Raw genomic sequence first — 17347 nt, forward strand, 5'->3', positions numbered from 1 at the left:
TTCCACCTAAAATATGTAAAATATCCAAATTTATTGTTTACTGAAACCCATAGTTGTTTTATTTCTTCAATAAAGTACTTAGAATATATAATGATTTTTTTTTACTTGTTAAGTATTGTCAAAACATGTCTTGATTTACCGCTTGTATACTTGCTAGTCTTGCTACATCAAGACATGTTTTGATATCGCGCAGCTGTATATCACTTCATATTTCTCTAGTCATTTAGACTGTAGAAGCCGGTCGAGGGAATAGGCGAAATCCTTTAGCAATCATGTCATTATTCATTATGAATCGCAAAAAAATAAGTCACATTAAATACATGTGAGATACATTATTTATTTATATACACAACAGGTTATTTGACTTGAATTTGCTTACCTTTTTTCGCTCCCTCTTATAGGATGTACGCATATTGTCCAACTTATTTTTCAACGTTTTTAAAGTAGCCGCACTGTCAATTTGTTTTAAAACGTCCAGCATAATCAAATATGCTTGATTTCTGGCATCTCTATTGGCGTAATCTTTGTGACTTAAGTCCCACAAACAGGGAAAGTCTTTATAAAGTTCAAGTAACTTTATTATTATGTCACGTTCGGTGACCGTAACTCCCTCGGCGTTCATGTTGACGTCCTACAACGGCGGCGTTGCGAATGCGACTGAACCGATTTGGTCGGAACAAAGCTTCCAAACGTTCCAATTTGGTTGGACCGGATAGGAATTTGGTTTGGTCGGATCGCCGGTCGCCGCATCCGACCACGTCCAACCAATATTCATAATAATTATGTCGGACCGACCGCTCTCTTCACTTTCCGATTTGGTCGTGGTCGGATGGTTGGCACCAACCGAATCGGAGCGTCTGTACTTACTTTCAAGACTACGTCCGCACAGACAGGTGGCTTGCTTAGCGCCTAGAGCTTAGTGGCTTATAATCTGGGTACTTGCTAAGATACACGGTGACCGCACTGAGAGGTGGTTTTCGTGGTGGTACTAAGTGCCTTTGACATTTGCTTGTCGGCACGTTGACGAGATGTCCCTTTCAAAAATAGCTCTTAAGCTGCTACTTACAAAAAAATTTCTTTAAAATATACTATTTCACGGCCTTATCCGTGATGTTGGGTTCACGCCATAAATAAGTCACTGTAATTATGATGAAAAATTTTACGAATATCAGAGAAACATTTCATCTACTTCTCTAAAAGGTTCAAGGAAAATTAAATCATTTAGATACTCATCTTAGAAAAAGCATATCAGCCAAAGAACGAGTTGCCGTTACATTGAGGTAAGCTAAACTTTAAATACATACTTACATAATAACATTATGTAAGTATTATTATCTAAGTATACAATTACACAATGTTTATTTATTTATAAAAAAACTTAAAAAAAGCAGTAAAAGGAAAAATCAAATCTTCATTGAAATATTAACATTATGTAAGCATTATTATCTAAGTATACAATTACACAATGTTTATTTATTTATAAAAAAACTTAAAAAAACAGTAAAAGGTAAAATCAAATCTTCATTGAAATATTTGTAATTGTTTTATATGTAACTAATCAATGCCGAATCGTTCTCAGTTTGCATGGGTTATATAATGAATTAAATTTTGTTCAGATGAATCATGCACGTGCCATTCATATTCCACTGATTGTTGAGTATTGTTCTGACCTAATTGTTTGGCACAGAAATATGCATTGCTCGTATAGTAAGTAGCCCAAGCACGAAAATCGAATTCGTTACGTTAACGTATCGATCCCTCAAGACAACGATGATACTCCGCAGCACGAACAACATTTTGCCAACTATCGTAAACTGGATTCGAATACGTTAGTGACGTCATCCTAACGTAAGTAGGGACGGTCCTTGTGGAATGAAATGATTATCATATGGAATTAATGATTCGTTCCGAAACTTAACCAAGTTGTAATTTTATTTTAAACTTTGAAATTTACGGTTTATTTAATTAAACAATAATTAACTAGGTCCTATAAAGTGAAGTACATATGAAGAAATATATTTAGGAACGTGATATAACATTAAAATCGAAGGAATAAAATAGTCTTGGATATCAAAACAAAAAATTTCGGATTCCGAACGAATCCACTTTATATTGGCTAAGTTTGTTTATGTTTGCTTTAGTTTTTGTGAAGAGCGAAAGTGTTTCATTGTTTCTATTAATTGAGTACTTATTTTCCACACCACCGCACTTGCTTATTATTTCGATGTAAGTAAGCTCTGCATATAATTGTTGACCACGCTATTTTCCCAAATAAAAGCGTCGTGGGTGGCTCCTCCTATTTCGCATTTACGTTTAAAATACGACAATCACTACCACAAATCTAAAATTGAAGAAAAATCATTACATCAGTTTAATTTTCTATTTTACTTCATTTCAAGACGGCGGCAGAGCTGATATTGTAAAAAATTGGCGCTTACTATTTGCACATTTAATGAATGGAAATGTTTTCAACTGTAATACAAATGTTCGACTTCTTTTTTGGGTGTGAAAATATGGAAACGGTATCCATCAATGCATCCTATAACTCCTGGGAAACCATACTTTGCAAAAAATCTGTAAGATAAAAACAAATAACAATACTACTTTGTAGACATAAGTTTGCGTCAAATTGTGATAGTATAAAAATGAATGGTTGTAATAAAATTATTGTTTTTTATTACATCTCTATCTCTGACTCTGGCATAAGGAAATTTTATGAAATTATTTAAAATTGCAGGAGTTACAAGAGCATCAGTTCCTTCCCACATTTGCTTACAGTCGATTGACCTATATATTTAGCCATTCCCACTAAGCGTTGGTAAGATCCAGTGGCATAAAAAGATAGCGCGCAAAGAACCTGAAATATTTGAATTTTATGTTACATTTAAGCTTTTATACATGAGCGAGCGAGCGAGTGAGTCACCACTTACATCATGTGTGTCGTATGCTCGTCTATCTACTGAGATAATGAAAACAAACTTACCTTAAGTTCCAAGCTTATCCTGGAACTTGCTTTTAAATATGTTTTTTGCTCAAGTTGATTACAAAGAAACTTGAATGATTTTTTAATTCAACCGGTATCTATTTTTGAATTCCGCGTCATTTATGTCCACAGGATTATTTTTCTTTCTCAGAGCAACTCTGCGTGTAATTTCTCTGTAATAAAACCCATTGATTCTCAATTAATTTATGTTTAAAAAATATATCGATATAACAAGATTGACTGAGATAGGTACTTACCTAACTTCTCTTGATGAATATTCTTCATTTTCAAGTAAACTTGCAGCGACAAAATAATATTAAGGACTACGCTCGTACAACGGTAGTCTTTGCATTTTGAGCAATTTATTAAAATTAATTGTATATAAGAACTAACTAAAGTGATAAGAAAACACTATTATTTATAAAAATTCATTTAAAAAATAAAAACACGGATAAAATTATATTTAAACACGTTACGAAACCTTTATCACCAACAAATTTTAAGTGAATAAAGTACGTCAAAACAGTGTTCGTGCTCGCAATTGTAGCGTTTATAAGTTTCAAGTATCGTTTACGTGACGATACGATTGCGATACGAAATTTGTTCATGCTAGCAAAATTAGTTCCTTTTACGTACGATAGGGGCACTGTACAAATCTCATACAAATATAATTTGATAACGTTACGAATACATTTTCGCAAGTTATTCGTGCTAGGGCTACAGGTTTAAAGTTTTGTCGAGAAGATCGATTTCTATGTTGTCAATTTGCGTTAGGATATCTTGTGTTATCTCAAAATCTTCGAATTCATCCATAGTGATAACAAATACTTTTGAAAACCAATGAATGCACAGCAGTAGTAATGTGTGCTAGCTGTGATACCACAGCACGGCGCCCAACTCAAGATAAGCACGGCAACTGCAAGCGCAAATGAACGCGGGGGAGCGCGAAGGGCTGCCCGACACCGCGATACGCGCGGCCCCCTGCAACGGAAAACCATATTTTTCTCTCTGTAGGCCGCGTCGGTCAATGCTGCCTGACGTTAATTATTTCCATAAATAATGGCTCAAATTGACTTTTGTTATAACCAAGTAACATTTGAGTAAAAGATAAAACCATATAAGCCAAAAAATAATTTAATAAATTTTAAACAGTTTTATGATTTTTAATAGGCCTACAGGGAAACTTCGTTGACGGTCAGCACTGACCGCGTTGGCAGAGAACGTGTTAAGTTTGAATATCTTGCAGAACTCTCAGTCTGGTTTTTCTTGCTCTTTAAAAACAATAATTGATCATAATACTATAATATTAAATAAATGAAACCCTAATGTCTTCATTTGTGTGATAAAATAGTATACAAAGTGCTGATCATCAAGTGCTGTTTCTCTAAATCATCTTACAAAATGAAATCCGAATCGAATGGCCAAACACAAACAAAACAAGAATGAAAATCGACTCTATCTACACATCACGACAAGATGAAGATTGTTTTCAATCACTGATAAAACGCCATTTAAATTATAAAGAAGAAAAATTCAGGAAATGTTGTAGATTATTTAATCCAACAAGATATCAACGCAAAAAGAATCAAATCAAATCAAGAATAAATCACCGCCGAGCACAACTTTTTTCCTTACATTGAGGTAAGAAAATAATTATCAAATTCCATAGAAGATTCCTTTTGAATACAATTATCATTTATTTCAGCTCGTTCTACTGAGACACTTAAATCAGTCGGTCCATAAGGTGAGGCTACACTAGTAGGAGAATATGTATGTGGCTGAACTTCCAGGTCGTGAGGATGCTGAACTTGTTATAGTTTGATAAGAATCTGTATGGTTAGGCGTGCTTGATATTGAATACGAGCTGATAGATTGTTTATATTGAAGAACATGCATTTTGTTCTCTGCCATAATGTTGAAAATCTTGGTTTTGGCTTCCACCTTTAAGATTGAAGCTAATTTTTTTAGAATGGATCCAATATGGGCGCACAAAGAATTTATGCCATCAATGTCTTTTTTTTTAGTTGTGAGGGCCTTCATTTTTTCCTGCCACTTTTGATCTCTCTGTTTCCAATATTGTATTAATGACTGATATGCAACGCTTTTTTTACGTTTTCGACTTTACGTGCATTGTTTGGTGACCCTCCACTTATATCTTCTTTATTGAATGCCTGTCTACTAGTCCCATCACTGCTTGTTTGCCCTTCACTTGTTACTTTTCCACTCATTTTCAGTGTACTTGTTGATTCTCTTTCAAGAGGGGATGACTCTTCACAAGTCTGAAAGTTTGAACTTCTTGTTCTCTCTGGTGGCACTGGTTCTAAAAATCGCAGACTTTCAAAGGGGGTCCATTTGTTTTACTAGCCGCTCATTTGCTTAATGGGCTCTTTGACCTTCACCCTCAAGCGCCCCAATGTTTTTTGTTAAGTGGCCGACCGTTTTTTTAACTGCGCCGCGCGGCTCCTTTATCACAAAACCGTTAATTATCCTCAAGTTGTTATTGTAACACTAGAAGTGTTGTGTTTTTAAAGCTTAGTATGAATTATGCTTTACAGTGAAGTGTTTTGTTTATTATTATTCAACTACGGTGTATAATTACGATACGCTGAACAGAGAGAAGCGCGTTTTTGAGCACGGCTTGTGTTTAAATAATAATATCTCAAAAAATGAAGCGATACACCTTTCCATACAAAATAATTTATTTACAGCCCTTTAACTTTTCATAAAAATCTGGCGGCGCGAGCCGTAATTCTAGATAAACTTTACGTGTCACAGATACGCAAATACAACAGTTAGACCTACAATAAAAATAATCAACATAACTAGACTAATATTCTCAGTAAATAAACAAAAATCATAGTACCATTACTGAGAAAAAAAAAAATAGTGCAACAGTTCGCATTCACACAGTGAACTCTCTTTCGTTTTACAGATTTTTTTGTTCTACACACCATACAACAAAAAATAAACAATTACTATACAACATTGTACTTTTAAAGCCTTTTCCAAAAAGGTATAACACTTGTACATTGGATCGCATTGTTCAACGTATTCAAAACGAAAACAAAAAAAAGGGTCACCATCTGGCGGGTGTAAAGGGCATGGTACACTGAGTGCGTGATCAAAATACGCTCAGTCACGGACGGGAAGGAAAAATAAGAAGTAAAAAAAAAACGATTTATATAAAACCAACAAAAAAATACACTCATACGCAGTTTTCATTGCCAAACGTAACATTTAAAAACGCGTACAAAAAAAGTCGGTTCGAAAATAAGATATCTCAGAGTGCCCCAGCCCTTAAACTGCACCAACGTACACTTCAAATTTGAAATTCAAAATTCCTAAAAGTTAGTTAGTAGTACATTTAGTATGATAAAACAGGCAAAAAATAACAAAAAATGAGAGTAAAATTATGGCGTCACTAACGCCAAAATGTACCACCAAATGTATCGGTTTAAAAAAGGCTAAATTTTGTGTCTCATGCTGAAACCTTTATTTCTATGTATTAGTAGATAACTTACCTTATAAATACACCACGTAAATACACTCACTAAAAGTATTAAAATTATCGAAACACAGACACGACCACTCACTCCCGCGATTCGACACTGACTAAAAATTTCAAAATCTGTTTCCTTTTATATGGCGCGGCAAGGAATAACGGTTTTTGCGTAGTTTGGTAGATAATTTAACTGAGAAGCTAGATAGTTAAATACAAATAGACCTTAGAGAAACAGAGACAGGCAAATTTCAATAAAACAGAGGGGCGGCGGTGCGAACTACTGCAAACGTCCCGTGTCAACTGGTAGTTGACATGAACATTTGTAGTACAAAGTCCAAGTCAACTGGTAGTTGACACTGGCAAATAAACATTTGGCCGAACGTACATTCGAGGGGAGCGTGTTACGTTACGGCATTACTGACCCGTTCCCCCAGCTCGTAGCGAGCAGTTTGCTCCGACTTTTGGTGATCAAAATGTCGGATAACGAAGACGTGTTTCTGGGATCTGTGATTTTACTAAATTATTCTTTACTCCAGATGAACAAAAAAAAAAGACTTGTACAAAAACATAAATATAACGGGTGGCTCATCGTTAATGGAAACACTGAAGAATGAAATGTTTACTGAACACATTATAAAGACTTTGTGCGTATGTCTCCAATCGATTTTGAACGACTCGTGTGTTTGATAGCACCAAAAGTAGGACAACTAGATACAAACTACAGAAAAGCAATAACTGTCACGGAAAGTTAAGCCGTTACACTTCGTTTCTACGCTACTGGAGATTCCTATTCTAGCTTACTATACTAGATTCCTATACTATGTTTTCAAGATTTCGAGGCAACATATTGGGTTTATAGTAAAAGAAGTAAGGGACGCGATTGTGGAGGTATTAAAAGAATATATTAAGGTACGATATTAATTTTTTGGATAATTTAAACAAAAAAACAACTTCTTGTTACTTTTTAATCAATCTTTTATGTTCATTTCAATAATTATGAATTATTATAATCAGACAATCTTTTCTATTATAATTATATGTAAGTAGTCTATTTGTTATTAAAATTATTATGGTTTGGTTGAGTAGAGTAACCATATCGCCCATAAGGTTTACCGTACATTGTGATATTTATTTCGTCTAAAAGAGCCCGGTTTATTTTATTTCTTAACCTTATTTTTTTGGATAATAGGTAGGGGTGTGCGAATAATTCGAACTTACGAATTATTCGTTCCGAATCGAATATATTCGAAAATTCGAATTATCGAATTAATTATTCTATATATTATATCAAAATTCAAAATAATAAAGTTTCGAATAATCCGAAATTTTTGAATAATTCGAATGTTTCAGGGTTTTGTTATTTTCAATTTTCAAATATAAATTTAACAGTCAATATACATTTTATTCATACCATCAAATATAGTTACACAAATAGAACAAATAATAAAGTTTTTTTTTAAAGAATGAAATAATAGAAATTATATCATAGCAAATACAGTATTATGAAAAATCCAAGATTTGAAAATGTGCTACAAATTTTTGTTCAAAAATAATAAATACGATACTGAATCTGGTGATAATGAAGTTCTTTTATCAGATACAATATCGCCAGCAGTGGAACATAATCTTTCACTTTCAGCCGAAGTACAAGGTATTCCTAAATATCGTCTCGCCATTACTGATAATCGGGGATATTTATTTTTTTCTTATCGCCACCAAATGAGTGTTTACGTTATTTAGTTTTTATGAAATTAAATTGCACCACAAAGTCAATGAAATCAATCACTATAGGTCCAGGTTTATTATTTATTTACACAGGTACAATAAGTTGAACACGCACAAACAGGTAGCACAGCACAGACGAAGAATTAGTCCATAGAATTAAATAGTGAGATTAAATAGTAAGGTGGAAACTGAATTTAAATAAAACATCAGGAAACAAAGAATTACGGAATCAGTAGGTTATCGATCGGCGACATGCGATCTGCGTGAAGTCGAGAGAATCGCTGTCGGTTGGGACAATGCGCCGGAGTGGGGTTGTCTCCCCGCACACTCCACTGCAAATACCGTTGGAATGTGCGTTTTCGTTGCACATTCTATTGCCGTTATTTTATCGTCTGGTGTCGGTGTAATTCTAATAAATATGTAAATATACTAATATTATGGTTGTAGTATAAATGTGTACGTGTTATTGTTAAATGTATTTATTATATGTATATATTATATAAATGACAATGTATATAGTAAGTGTGCTATTGTGTGTTTGTGTGTGTAGGTGGGTAGGTAGATGCCACAAGTGGATCTTGTTGAGGACTTATTAAACCACAGTTCAAATACACCACTATTTCCTGCGATATTTCATTACGCAGAGTCTCTAGGTTTTTTTCTCGGGCGTTAACTGTTGGTTTTTTCATGAAACTCCAAAATCCAGTATACTGATTTCCACTTGCTGAAATTTAAAATAAATAAATCACTGTATATTTCAGAACATTATTTTATGATGAAGTTGAATGTTAATTTTCTGATTAATTTTAAGTTAGATTTAGCAAGTAAAAAAATTAATTTATCATGACGCATTCAAAGAAAACAGCAAAATACAACACAAAACCAATTGATTTCTTCTATTTGTATAGTAAAGTATTTTTGGCTAAAAAAAGGTACAAATGCTAAATTATTTTGATATCGATCACGAATTTTAAAGTAAATAATTTCCCAATTTGATTCTACGAAATTTTAAATCAATGACATATGTAAAAAAAAAACAGTATAAAAATACACAATATTGTATCAAAAAAGGAAGCTTAAAAAATGAGTTACTTATTGTAAAATCTTACGTTCTCTGGTCAAAACATTAAGTTCTTGAGAATCATCACCCGGCATCAGGAATCGCACGATTTCGAGCTTAATATCTTCTTCTATTTGTTTAACTTCTTCTTCTTTATAAAAATAATTTTCGTATCGGGGATCCAGATAAGTACTCTTCTTAAAAATAATATCACGATCAACTTCACAAAATCTGACTTCTAGACCATTCAAAATATTATCTGTAAATTCTTGTCCCCTTTCCGATGAATCGTCGTAGTCAAATTCGATACTATTCAGACCGTTTATTATCCCAAACAGTAAGGGTTTTACCATTGACAAAGTAAGATATTTAACTCCACATGATATTTGCGTAGCATCATATAACGGCTTCATAACTTTCAGTAAGCAATCGACTTTAGACCATTCAGTACCAGATATAGACTCAGTGTCGGTAGAATCAGCAAGAACGTGAGACAATGGTTTTTGAAATCTTTGCATCCTTTCTAACATCTCTTACTCTGAGTTCCACCTAGTGACCACCATTTGAACTAACTGCAAAGGATTACAATTTAGCGCCTTTTGAGCCTCTTCAAATTTTTGTCATGCTGGATCCGACCGATGAAAATTACCAGAAATTTTCCGAAACTAGAATCAAATAGAAGCTTAAATGTTAGTAATTGGTATACCATTTTCTCTAGTAAAACTATGTTTGTTCTGTATGTTTAGATTTTTGTTCTGGTCCTCCAATATTTCCTCAATCCTTACAATATTTACTGTTTTCAAGTTATCTTCTTCGTTTTCGTGGCTTTCAAACACAGGATTTCTGCTTAAGCTGTCCGCTTCTGTATTATTTCTACCTGGGTTGTATATTATTTCAAAGTTAGTGCCAATGTCATTCTTATATAACTAGTCAGGTTATAAGTATTGTCACACAGTAAAAACTTTTCTTTTAGAATGCTGGCCACAAAAAAGTTTATTGAATTCGAATTTCGAATTGTTCATGAAATTAAAAATGTATACTTTTAGAATTTTCACTCATTTTTAAATATGGAGTGGACGCTTAAAGAAGACCGTGTTGCAGTTATTGCGTTGCATCGTTGCGGTTACGCGCCAATTCAAATTTTTAACATAGTGAAAAATTTGAATATAACCAAAAGATTCGTTTATCGTACCATCAAACGATACAATGAAGACCCTAGTGTAGATGACAGGTCAAGAAGTGGTCGCCCTCGGTCTGTTAGGACTCCAGCAGTGATAAAAGCTGTGAAGGCGCGAATTCAAAGAAATCCCAAACGTAAGCAGAAACTGTTGGCCCTTCAGATGGGGTTAAGCAGAATCACAGTGAAAAGGGTGTTAAATGAAGACTTAGGGCTTCGGGCATATCGAAGAAAAACAGGACATCGTTTGAATGCTCGTCTAATGGACCTGAGACTGAAGAGATGCCGCGCTTTGTTGAAGCGGTACGCGGGAAAAAAATATCGGGAAATTCTTTTTTCGGATGAAAAATTTTTTACCGTAGAAGAGAGCTACAACAAACAAAATGATAAGGTGTACGCACACAGTAGTGAAGAAGCGAGCAACCGTATTCCGCGTGTCCAACGAGGTCATTTTCCATCCTCGCTCATGGTATGGTTGGGAGTTTCTTATTGGGGCTTAACAGAGGTACATTTTTGTGAGAAAGGTGTAAAAACGAATGCAGTTGTGTATCAAAATACAGTCCTGACGAACCTTGTGGAACCTGTTTCTCATACCATGTTCAATAACAGGCACTGGGTATTCCAACAAGATTCGGCGCCAGCTCACAGAGCGAAGAGCACACAAGACTGGCTGGCGGCGCGTGAAATCGACTTCATCCGGCACGAAGACTGGCCCTCCTCCAGTCCAGATTTGAATCCGTTAGATTACAAGATATGGCAACACTTGGAGGAAAAGGCGTGCTCAAAGCCTCATCCCAATTTGGAGTCACTCAAGACATCCTTGATTAAGGCAGCCGCCGATATTGGCATGGACCTCGTTCGTGCTACGATAGACGACTGGCCGCGCAGATTGAAGGCCTGTATTCAAAATCACGGAGGTCATTTTGAATAAACTTTAGTGTCATAAGAATCTATGTTTTGTTAAGTTCATTTTGGTATATGAATGGTTACATAATGAATAAACTTGTTTCAATTATTTTACATTAAACATGTGACAGAATTTATGACCTGACTAGGTATAATCTTACTCTATGGCCACGTACACAACATAGATGCCCAAGGAGCGGTGTCAGCTTCTCCCACTGCTACGTTTCTTCGTATTGAACGGTAACATAGCACCTTGGCGATAGTGGCAATACGTGCGTGGATCTTGGTGTGCGATGAAATCGCTCCCTGAGATGCGGACTGCCTGTCTAGATATCCGAGATGTTCTTGCTCAGGATCCCAGATTAGCTGTTGCGCTACTGATCCGCCGCGGTTGACGGGAAGAGGGACTAGCTTATAGCGTTTCACCTCCTTTATCCTGCGGAGTGCTAACTCAAATAGCTCGGGATTATAGCCATAACGGGGGATGGTTCGACGTGTATGTGTTACGTCGTCAGGGATCTCGGAAAGCTGGTTCTTGTCAAGGGTTCGCGCTGGACGCCATCCTAATAAATTCACTGTGGGGCGGTTCCTGCGTCGAAGGGGTTGAGCAGGCGCGGGCGGCTGAATAGCTGCGGCCACATCATCATCCTCATCTTCAACGGGGGGCAGGTCGCCATCGACGGTCTCATCCCATACGAGGGGGACAGCGTCGGGGGCTCCGCCTTTCGGTGTGATCGCTGCGTTATCCCAAATGGGGTCGCGATTGCGATCTAGCGTGTAGTGAAGATCTTCTAACACGCGTTGGAGTGATATAGCGGGGGCAGGAAGCGTCTCGTAATCATTGTGAATCTGCGCTGTTGCCCTACCGAAGTGACCATGATCAATTCGGCTCAGTCGTTGTCATACGGTGGCGGACGCCGGTCACGTCCTCAAAGTCACCGAGGCCAGCGAGATACGCGGCGGCACCTGAGGGGACACTAACGTCATGGGAGTTAACAACGTTGATTCGTTGCTCCTGCTCACGGGATGAAGTTCCGTTTGCCACAGCTTGCATTGATAATCTATACCAGTACAGCACATGGTGAAAATGCTTGTAAACTGATTGGGGAATGGCTTTAACGAAAGCTTTGTCTACATCGGAAATCGCTTTATACTCCTCCTCCAATAACGATTCAAAACCTGCTGCGTCCGAGAAAAACTCCTGGATGGGGCGCGAGTTCACAAGAACTACCTCGCCATCAAGAACGAGGCCCTCCTTCCATAAGATATCATTGGTCAATTCTGATGCTTGCGTTGAAATTTTCTTTGGCTGCGGAATTGATGACATGATCTTGGGTGGTGGGCGTTCAACTACGTTCTTCGACGTCTCTGGGGCTGGTGCTGGAGCTGGCGCTGGCGCTTCAGACGCTGGTTGTTTGTTCCTGCGTCCACGACGGCGCGTCGGCTTCGCTTCGCTATTAGTGGGTTCACTTATATTTTGCATTGCTGCGGGTACACCTCTTTAGGAGATAGCTCTCAAACTAAAAAGGGGGCAGGTCGCCAAGTGCCAATGTCATTCTTATATAATATAATCTTACTCTATGGCCACGTACACAACATAGAGTCTACAAGCTTACATATATACACCAAAATATACATATAAACATATATATCTATCAGATGAGTAATACTCGGTAAGATTGCAACTTTAAAACAGTTATATTTTAAACTGTTAAACAGTTGTCCGCCGGAAATCCTTGCGGAAAAATCGCATCGACGACCCGTCGGTCGCGCGTCCTCGGGGTGGCGCCGCGTGTCTGGTTGTAGTGTTGACCGCGGGAACCACCTTTTTTTTTTTTTTTTTTCTTACACCCGGTCCAGCGGGGTATTCCAGGACACCAGCGGCACCGTCTGGGCGGCCCGACGGGCTGCCGTACCGAGACGGCCGACGTTTCAGAGCCTTCGATTCGCCTCAAAGGCTCCGTCGGCTGGGCGACCTTGGGGTGAGCCGCGCCGTCTGGTTGTAGTGTTGACCGCGGTAGCCCCCCTACCTCATCCGGGTTCTGACCCCGGACGGAGATTGGACGTCGGGTGTAAGAGTGCAGGGGAGTCGTTTAGTGGGTAGGCCCTAAAATCCTTGGGCCCGCGATCTGCTCTCAACACCTGCAGATCGTTAAGTCTCACATACCCCGCGCGCCCCCTAGGCGCGGGGACCTGGTAGGAGGTTCGGCCATCGGCCCGAAAAAAAAAAAAAAAAAGGTACTATTGTACGGTCTGTGCTTGTATATAGAGAGCGTATGTGCTATTATGTAGGGTGATAATTATTAACAAGACTCGACAGTTTGCAACTTGTTTATTGTGCTACGACTCGATACAGACAGTACTAAGCTAAGCGCCCGCTACATCATTCCCCCCTTAAAAATAAGACATAAAATGAAATTTTTTATTACAAAAAAATAAGTGTAAAATGTAAAAAAATATAAGAAAAGGTGAAAAATAGTGTAAAAATATAAAAATCTTAACTTAGTAAACTTTATCCATTGATTAACAAAAAATAAGAAATACAGAATACAAATTAAAAGTAATTCTATGTAAAAACTTTTTTAAACATCTAGTCATTTGTAGCACACAATTTCCAACTTAATGGGCTGGTTTTGTATTGCTGTCTGGTTCTCGGGGTCGCCGAAAGCTCAACCTCATGTTAGCGCTCTGCACTCGGTTCTGGATATCCGTAATCTGCTTCGTGAACCATTTTTTTACACTCGACCAGCATCGTCTGTACAGGATACAGATCCCTACAATGATAATACCTGTTATCCCACCAGAGCTGTAGACATGTGCAAAGTCGTTACTTTTCAGTTACCGTGACTGTCGTTCTGGTGACTCGAAAGTAACGTTCAAAAATAATCGTGACTTCGTCACGTCGGCACTCTCAGCACAATACCCAGCACAGAACCCACGCAGCTCTGCTCGCACGCGCATACAAATATTATTATATTCTCGTTACACCAAATAAAACTGATTAAAGTCAGACTAGTTCTCATTGCCACGACGCCTTCCCGCTCGCACTAGTACCATAGTTGTATGGAGTTTGATATATATATATTTTTAGCAACGGCTTAATAATTTAAATAAATAAAAAAAAATACAAAAGTGGGTAGGAACGATCGACACAGAATATTAAATCTAAGACAAGTGAACGCTGCGCGCGCTGCTAGCAAAAAAAAAGTGATCCGAGGTGGCGTGATGTCCCCGCTGGTCGGTCGGTTGCCCCTCCAGATGACGTCACGAGTCCACGTGAGTGCTCGTCATCAATGGCTCCGCCCATCGACTTTGACTTAAGAGGAAGTCGCCTCTAATACGGCCTCTCCTGACTGGTGGACGTCCACGTTCACCTCGATGTCATGACCGTCTTCAATCTCTGACGATGCAGGACTCACTGTGTGCACAGCATTTCTATCGGGGTGTTCTATGATATCGTCATAGAAATAGATTGTTTGCATTACCATCATGATTTTTGTACCATGAACCATTAGTAAAAGTTTGTAGTTTTTGTGAGTATTTTACATCACATTTCAGTGTGTTCATGTATAGTAGGCTCTTGTTGACTTACGTTAGATGTACTGACGACATGGCACTGTTACCATATCGGGTGTATAATATACTGTGAGAGTAAAGTCTGGTTGACATGGCCAAGTTAACATGTCAAGCCAATACACTCGTAACGTGAACTGCGTTACCACGTCACACCTTTTCGTGAACTTTGTTACCACGTCACAACATATACGTGAACTATGTTACCACGTTACAACATCTACGTGAACTATGTTACCACGTTACAACATCTACGTGAACTATGTTACCACGTAAATCTCTGCGTGAACTATGTTACCACGGTACAACATCTACGTGAACTATCTTACCACGTAAATCTCTGCGTGAACTATCTTACCACGTAAATCTCTGCGTGAACTATGTTACCACGTAAATCTCTGCGTGAACTATGTTACCACGGTACAACATCTAAACGTGAACTATGTTACCACGTAAATCTCTGGAAGCATGCAGTGTACCCCAAGAATGTTTGACATTACGCGTCACTGGTGACTCAACTAGTGCCTGAACCCTACGAGGACTCGGCCTAACCTGACCTCCACCAAAAATTAAATCAAATCGTGAATCTGTAGACTAGCGTTCGCGAGTCAACCAGAGGGCCCATTATGCCCCGTATCATTATTAAAGTTCCGAGTTTGTCTGTCAGACCTCTGACCATCTTAAGACAGAGCAACGATCTCCTGGCGCACTCGACGTATGATGCAAAGCAATCTGATGCTAATTGCATAGCATTATAAAGAATATTGGCATAGTCTAACTTTTGCGGACCCAACGGCTTAAAGTCTTTTACGAAGTTACCCCACGTCCGGTCACTAGACAATCACACGTGTAACCAAGTACGCTCATCACTCTTAAGACAGCCCAAAACTCGTGACAAATACTCGGTGCCTTCCCAGTTAAGGATCTAGCCCGTTCTACTTCCTTACACAATGTGTCTATGTATTGCACGGCAGGGTAAAACTTAGAAATAAGGTAACCCTGAGTTCGATCTGAACTTACGAATCTAATGGATTCGGTTAACATCCGTGCTGATGTGGTAGTTAGTTGCCTCTTTATTGTCACAACGCGTGGTGGAACTATTTTACATCTATTCTCAAACGCGGGTACAATCGACACGGCGATGGAACAAGACGGCGTCCCGTTTCATGATCACCGACTTGGACAGTCGGACTGTTGTCTAATTGACGTATTGATGGAGTGTGTTGCCGACTAGTAACATTTTGAACCCTTCGAATGTTATTTCCACCTATCGAAACTGAGCATTCAGTCTCGAGCATGTTCTATCGCGTCAATAAAAATAGACCGTAAGGTCGGTTGTGATAAAGTCGTTGACCTAGTTACTTGGTGATTTATTACATTTGATAAGAGGGTATCCGACAAAAAATCTACTTCGCACCAAGAATCGATATCATTAACGCTGGGATCAAAATTAGAAATATAAAAATGTTTTGACCTTACTTTGGACAGTGCACTTAATGCTCCGATGATCCAGTCTGTAGCGTCGTACGCGCGGGACTCTAACGGCGGCGGTGATGTGATTCCCAACGCCACCACGGGTCCGGCGCCACCACCGTCCGCGGTCGAGGGACGTGCGTCTTCTATCTGCGACCCTAGCGGGCTCGACTCACGCGCAACGTTCACATTTGAGTTTTAAGCAATTAAACGCGCCAATATTATTCCTAATTGGTCTCGAACATTCGGCGAATGCGAGCGTCCTCCTACCCTGCTTCCAGTTACACGTATATCGGTCATTATGTTGTTAATTTAATGCAAATTTTAAATCAAACTGTACGCCAGGATAACCCAAAAGCGGATAGGGCACAAGCCCTATCCCACTTCTGATTTTAACAACGGCTTAATAATTTAAATAAATAAAAAAAATATACAAAAGTGGGTAGGAACGATCGACACAGAATATTAAATCTAAGACAAGTGAACGCTGCGCGCACTGCTAGCAAAAACAAAGTGGTCCGAGGTGGCGTGATGTCCCCGCTGGTCGGTCGGTTGCCCCTCCAGATGACGTCACGAGTCCACGTGAGTGCTCGTCATCAATGGCTCCGCCCATCGACTTTGACTTAAGAGGAAGTCGCCTCTAATAATATATATTTTAATATAGAGTGCAAAAATGAAAATTCCTGTTAATTGTTAATTTCATTATATAACATTCATTATTTATTTCTTACATTTATGGTAATGAATTTTTCTGAAATAGTTCTGGTAATTCAGAACTCTGAGACGTATCTGTTACATTTGTGTCAGATGGAGATAACACCTCAGTAACAGCATTGTCTTGCCTGTCTGGAACAGACGTAGAATATGCTCGGCGGCTTTCAGTGCTCGAGGTTTCTGGCCTATAATTTGACTGTGTTGAGTATCCATAGCGATATTGTCCACTGATCG

The 17347-nt window shown here is 38.3% G+C and overlaps 1 protein-coding gene across 1 annotated transcript; it reads right to left on the reverse strand.

Annotated features, from left to right (window-relative positions):
- Positions 1-9302: 9302 nt before the first annotated feature.
- Positions 9303-9800, reverse strand: LOC105841816 (E3 SUMO-protein ligase ZBED1). The gene has a single exon (XM_062675847.1). The coding sequence runs from the start codon at positions 9798-9800 to the stop codon at positions 9303-9305; it is 498 nt and encodes a 165-aa protein (XP_062531831.1).
- Positions 9801-17347: the final 7547 nt, after the last annotated feature.

This window comes from Bombyx mori, chromosome 24, assembly GCF_030269925.1.
Source record: "Bombyx mori chromosome 24, ASM3026992v2".
In the NCBI taxonomy this organism is placed as follows: Eukaryota; Metazoa; Arthropoda; class Insecta; order Lepidoptera; family Bombycidae; genus Bombyx; species Bombyx mori.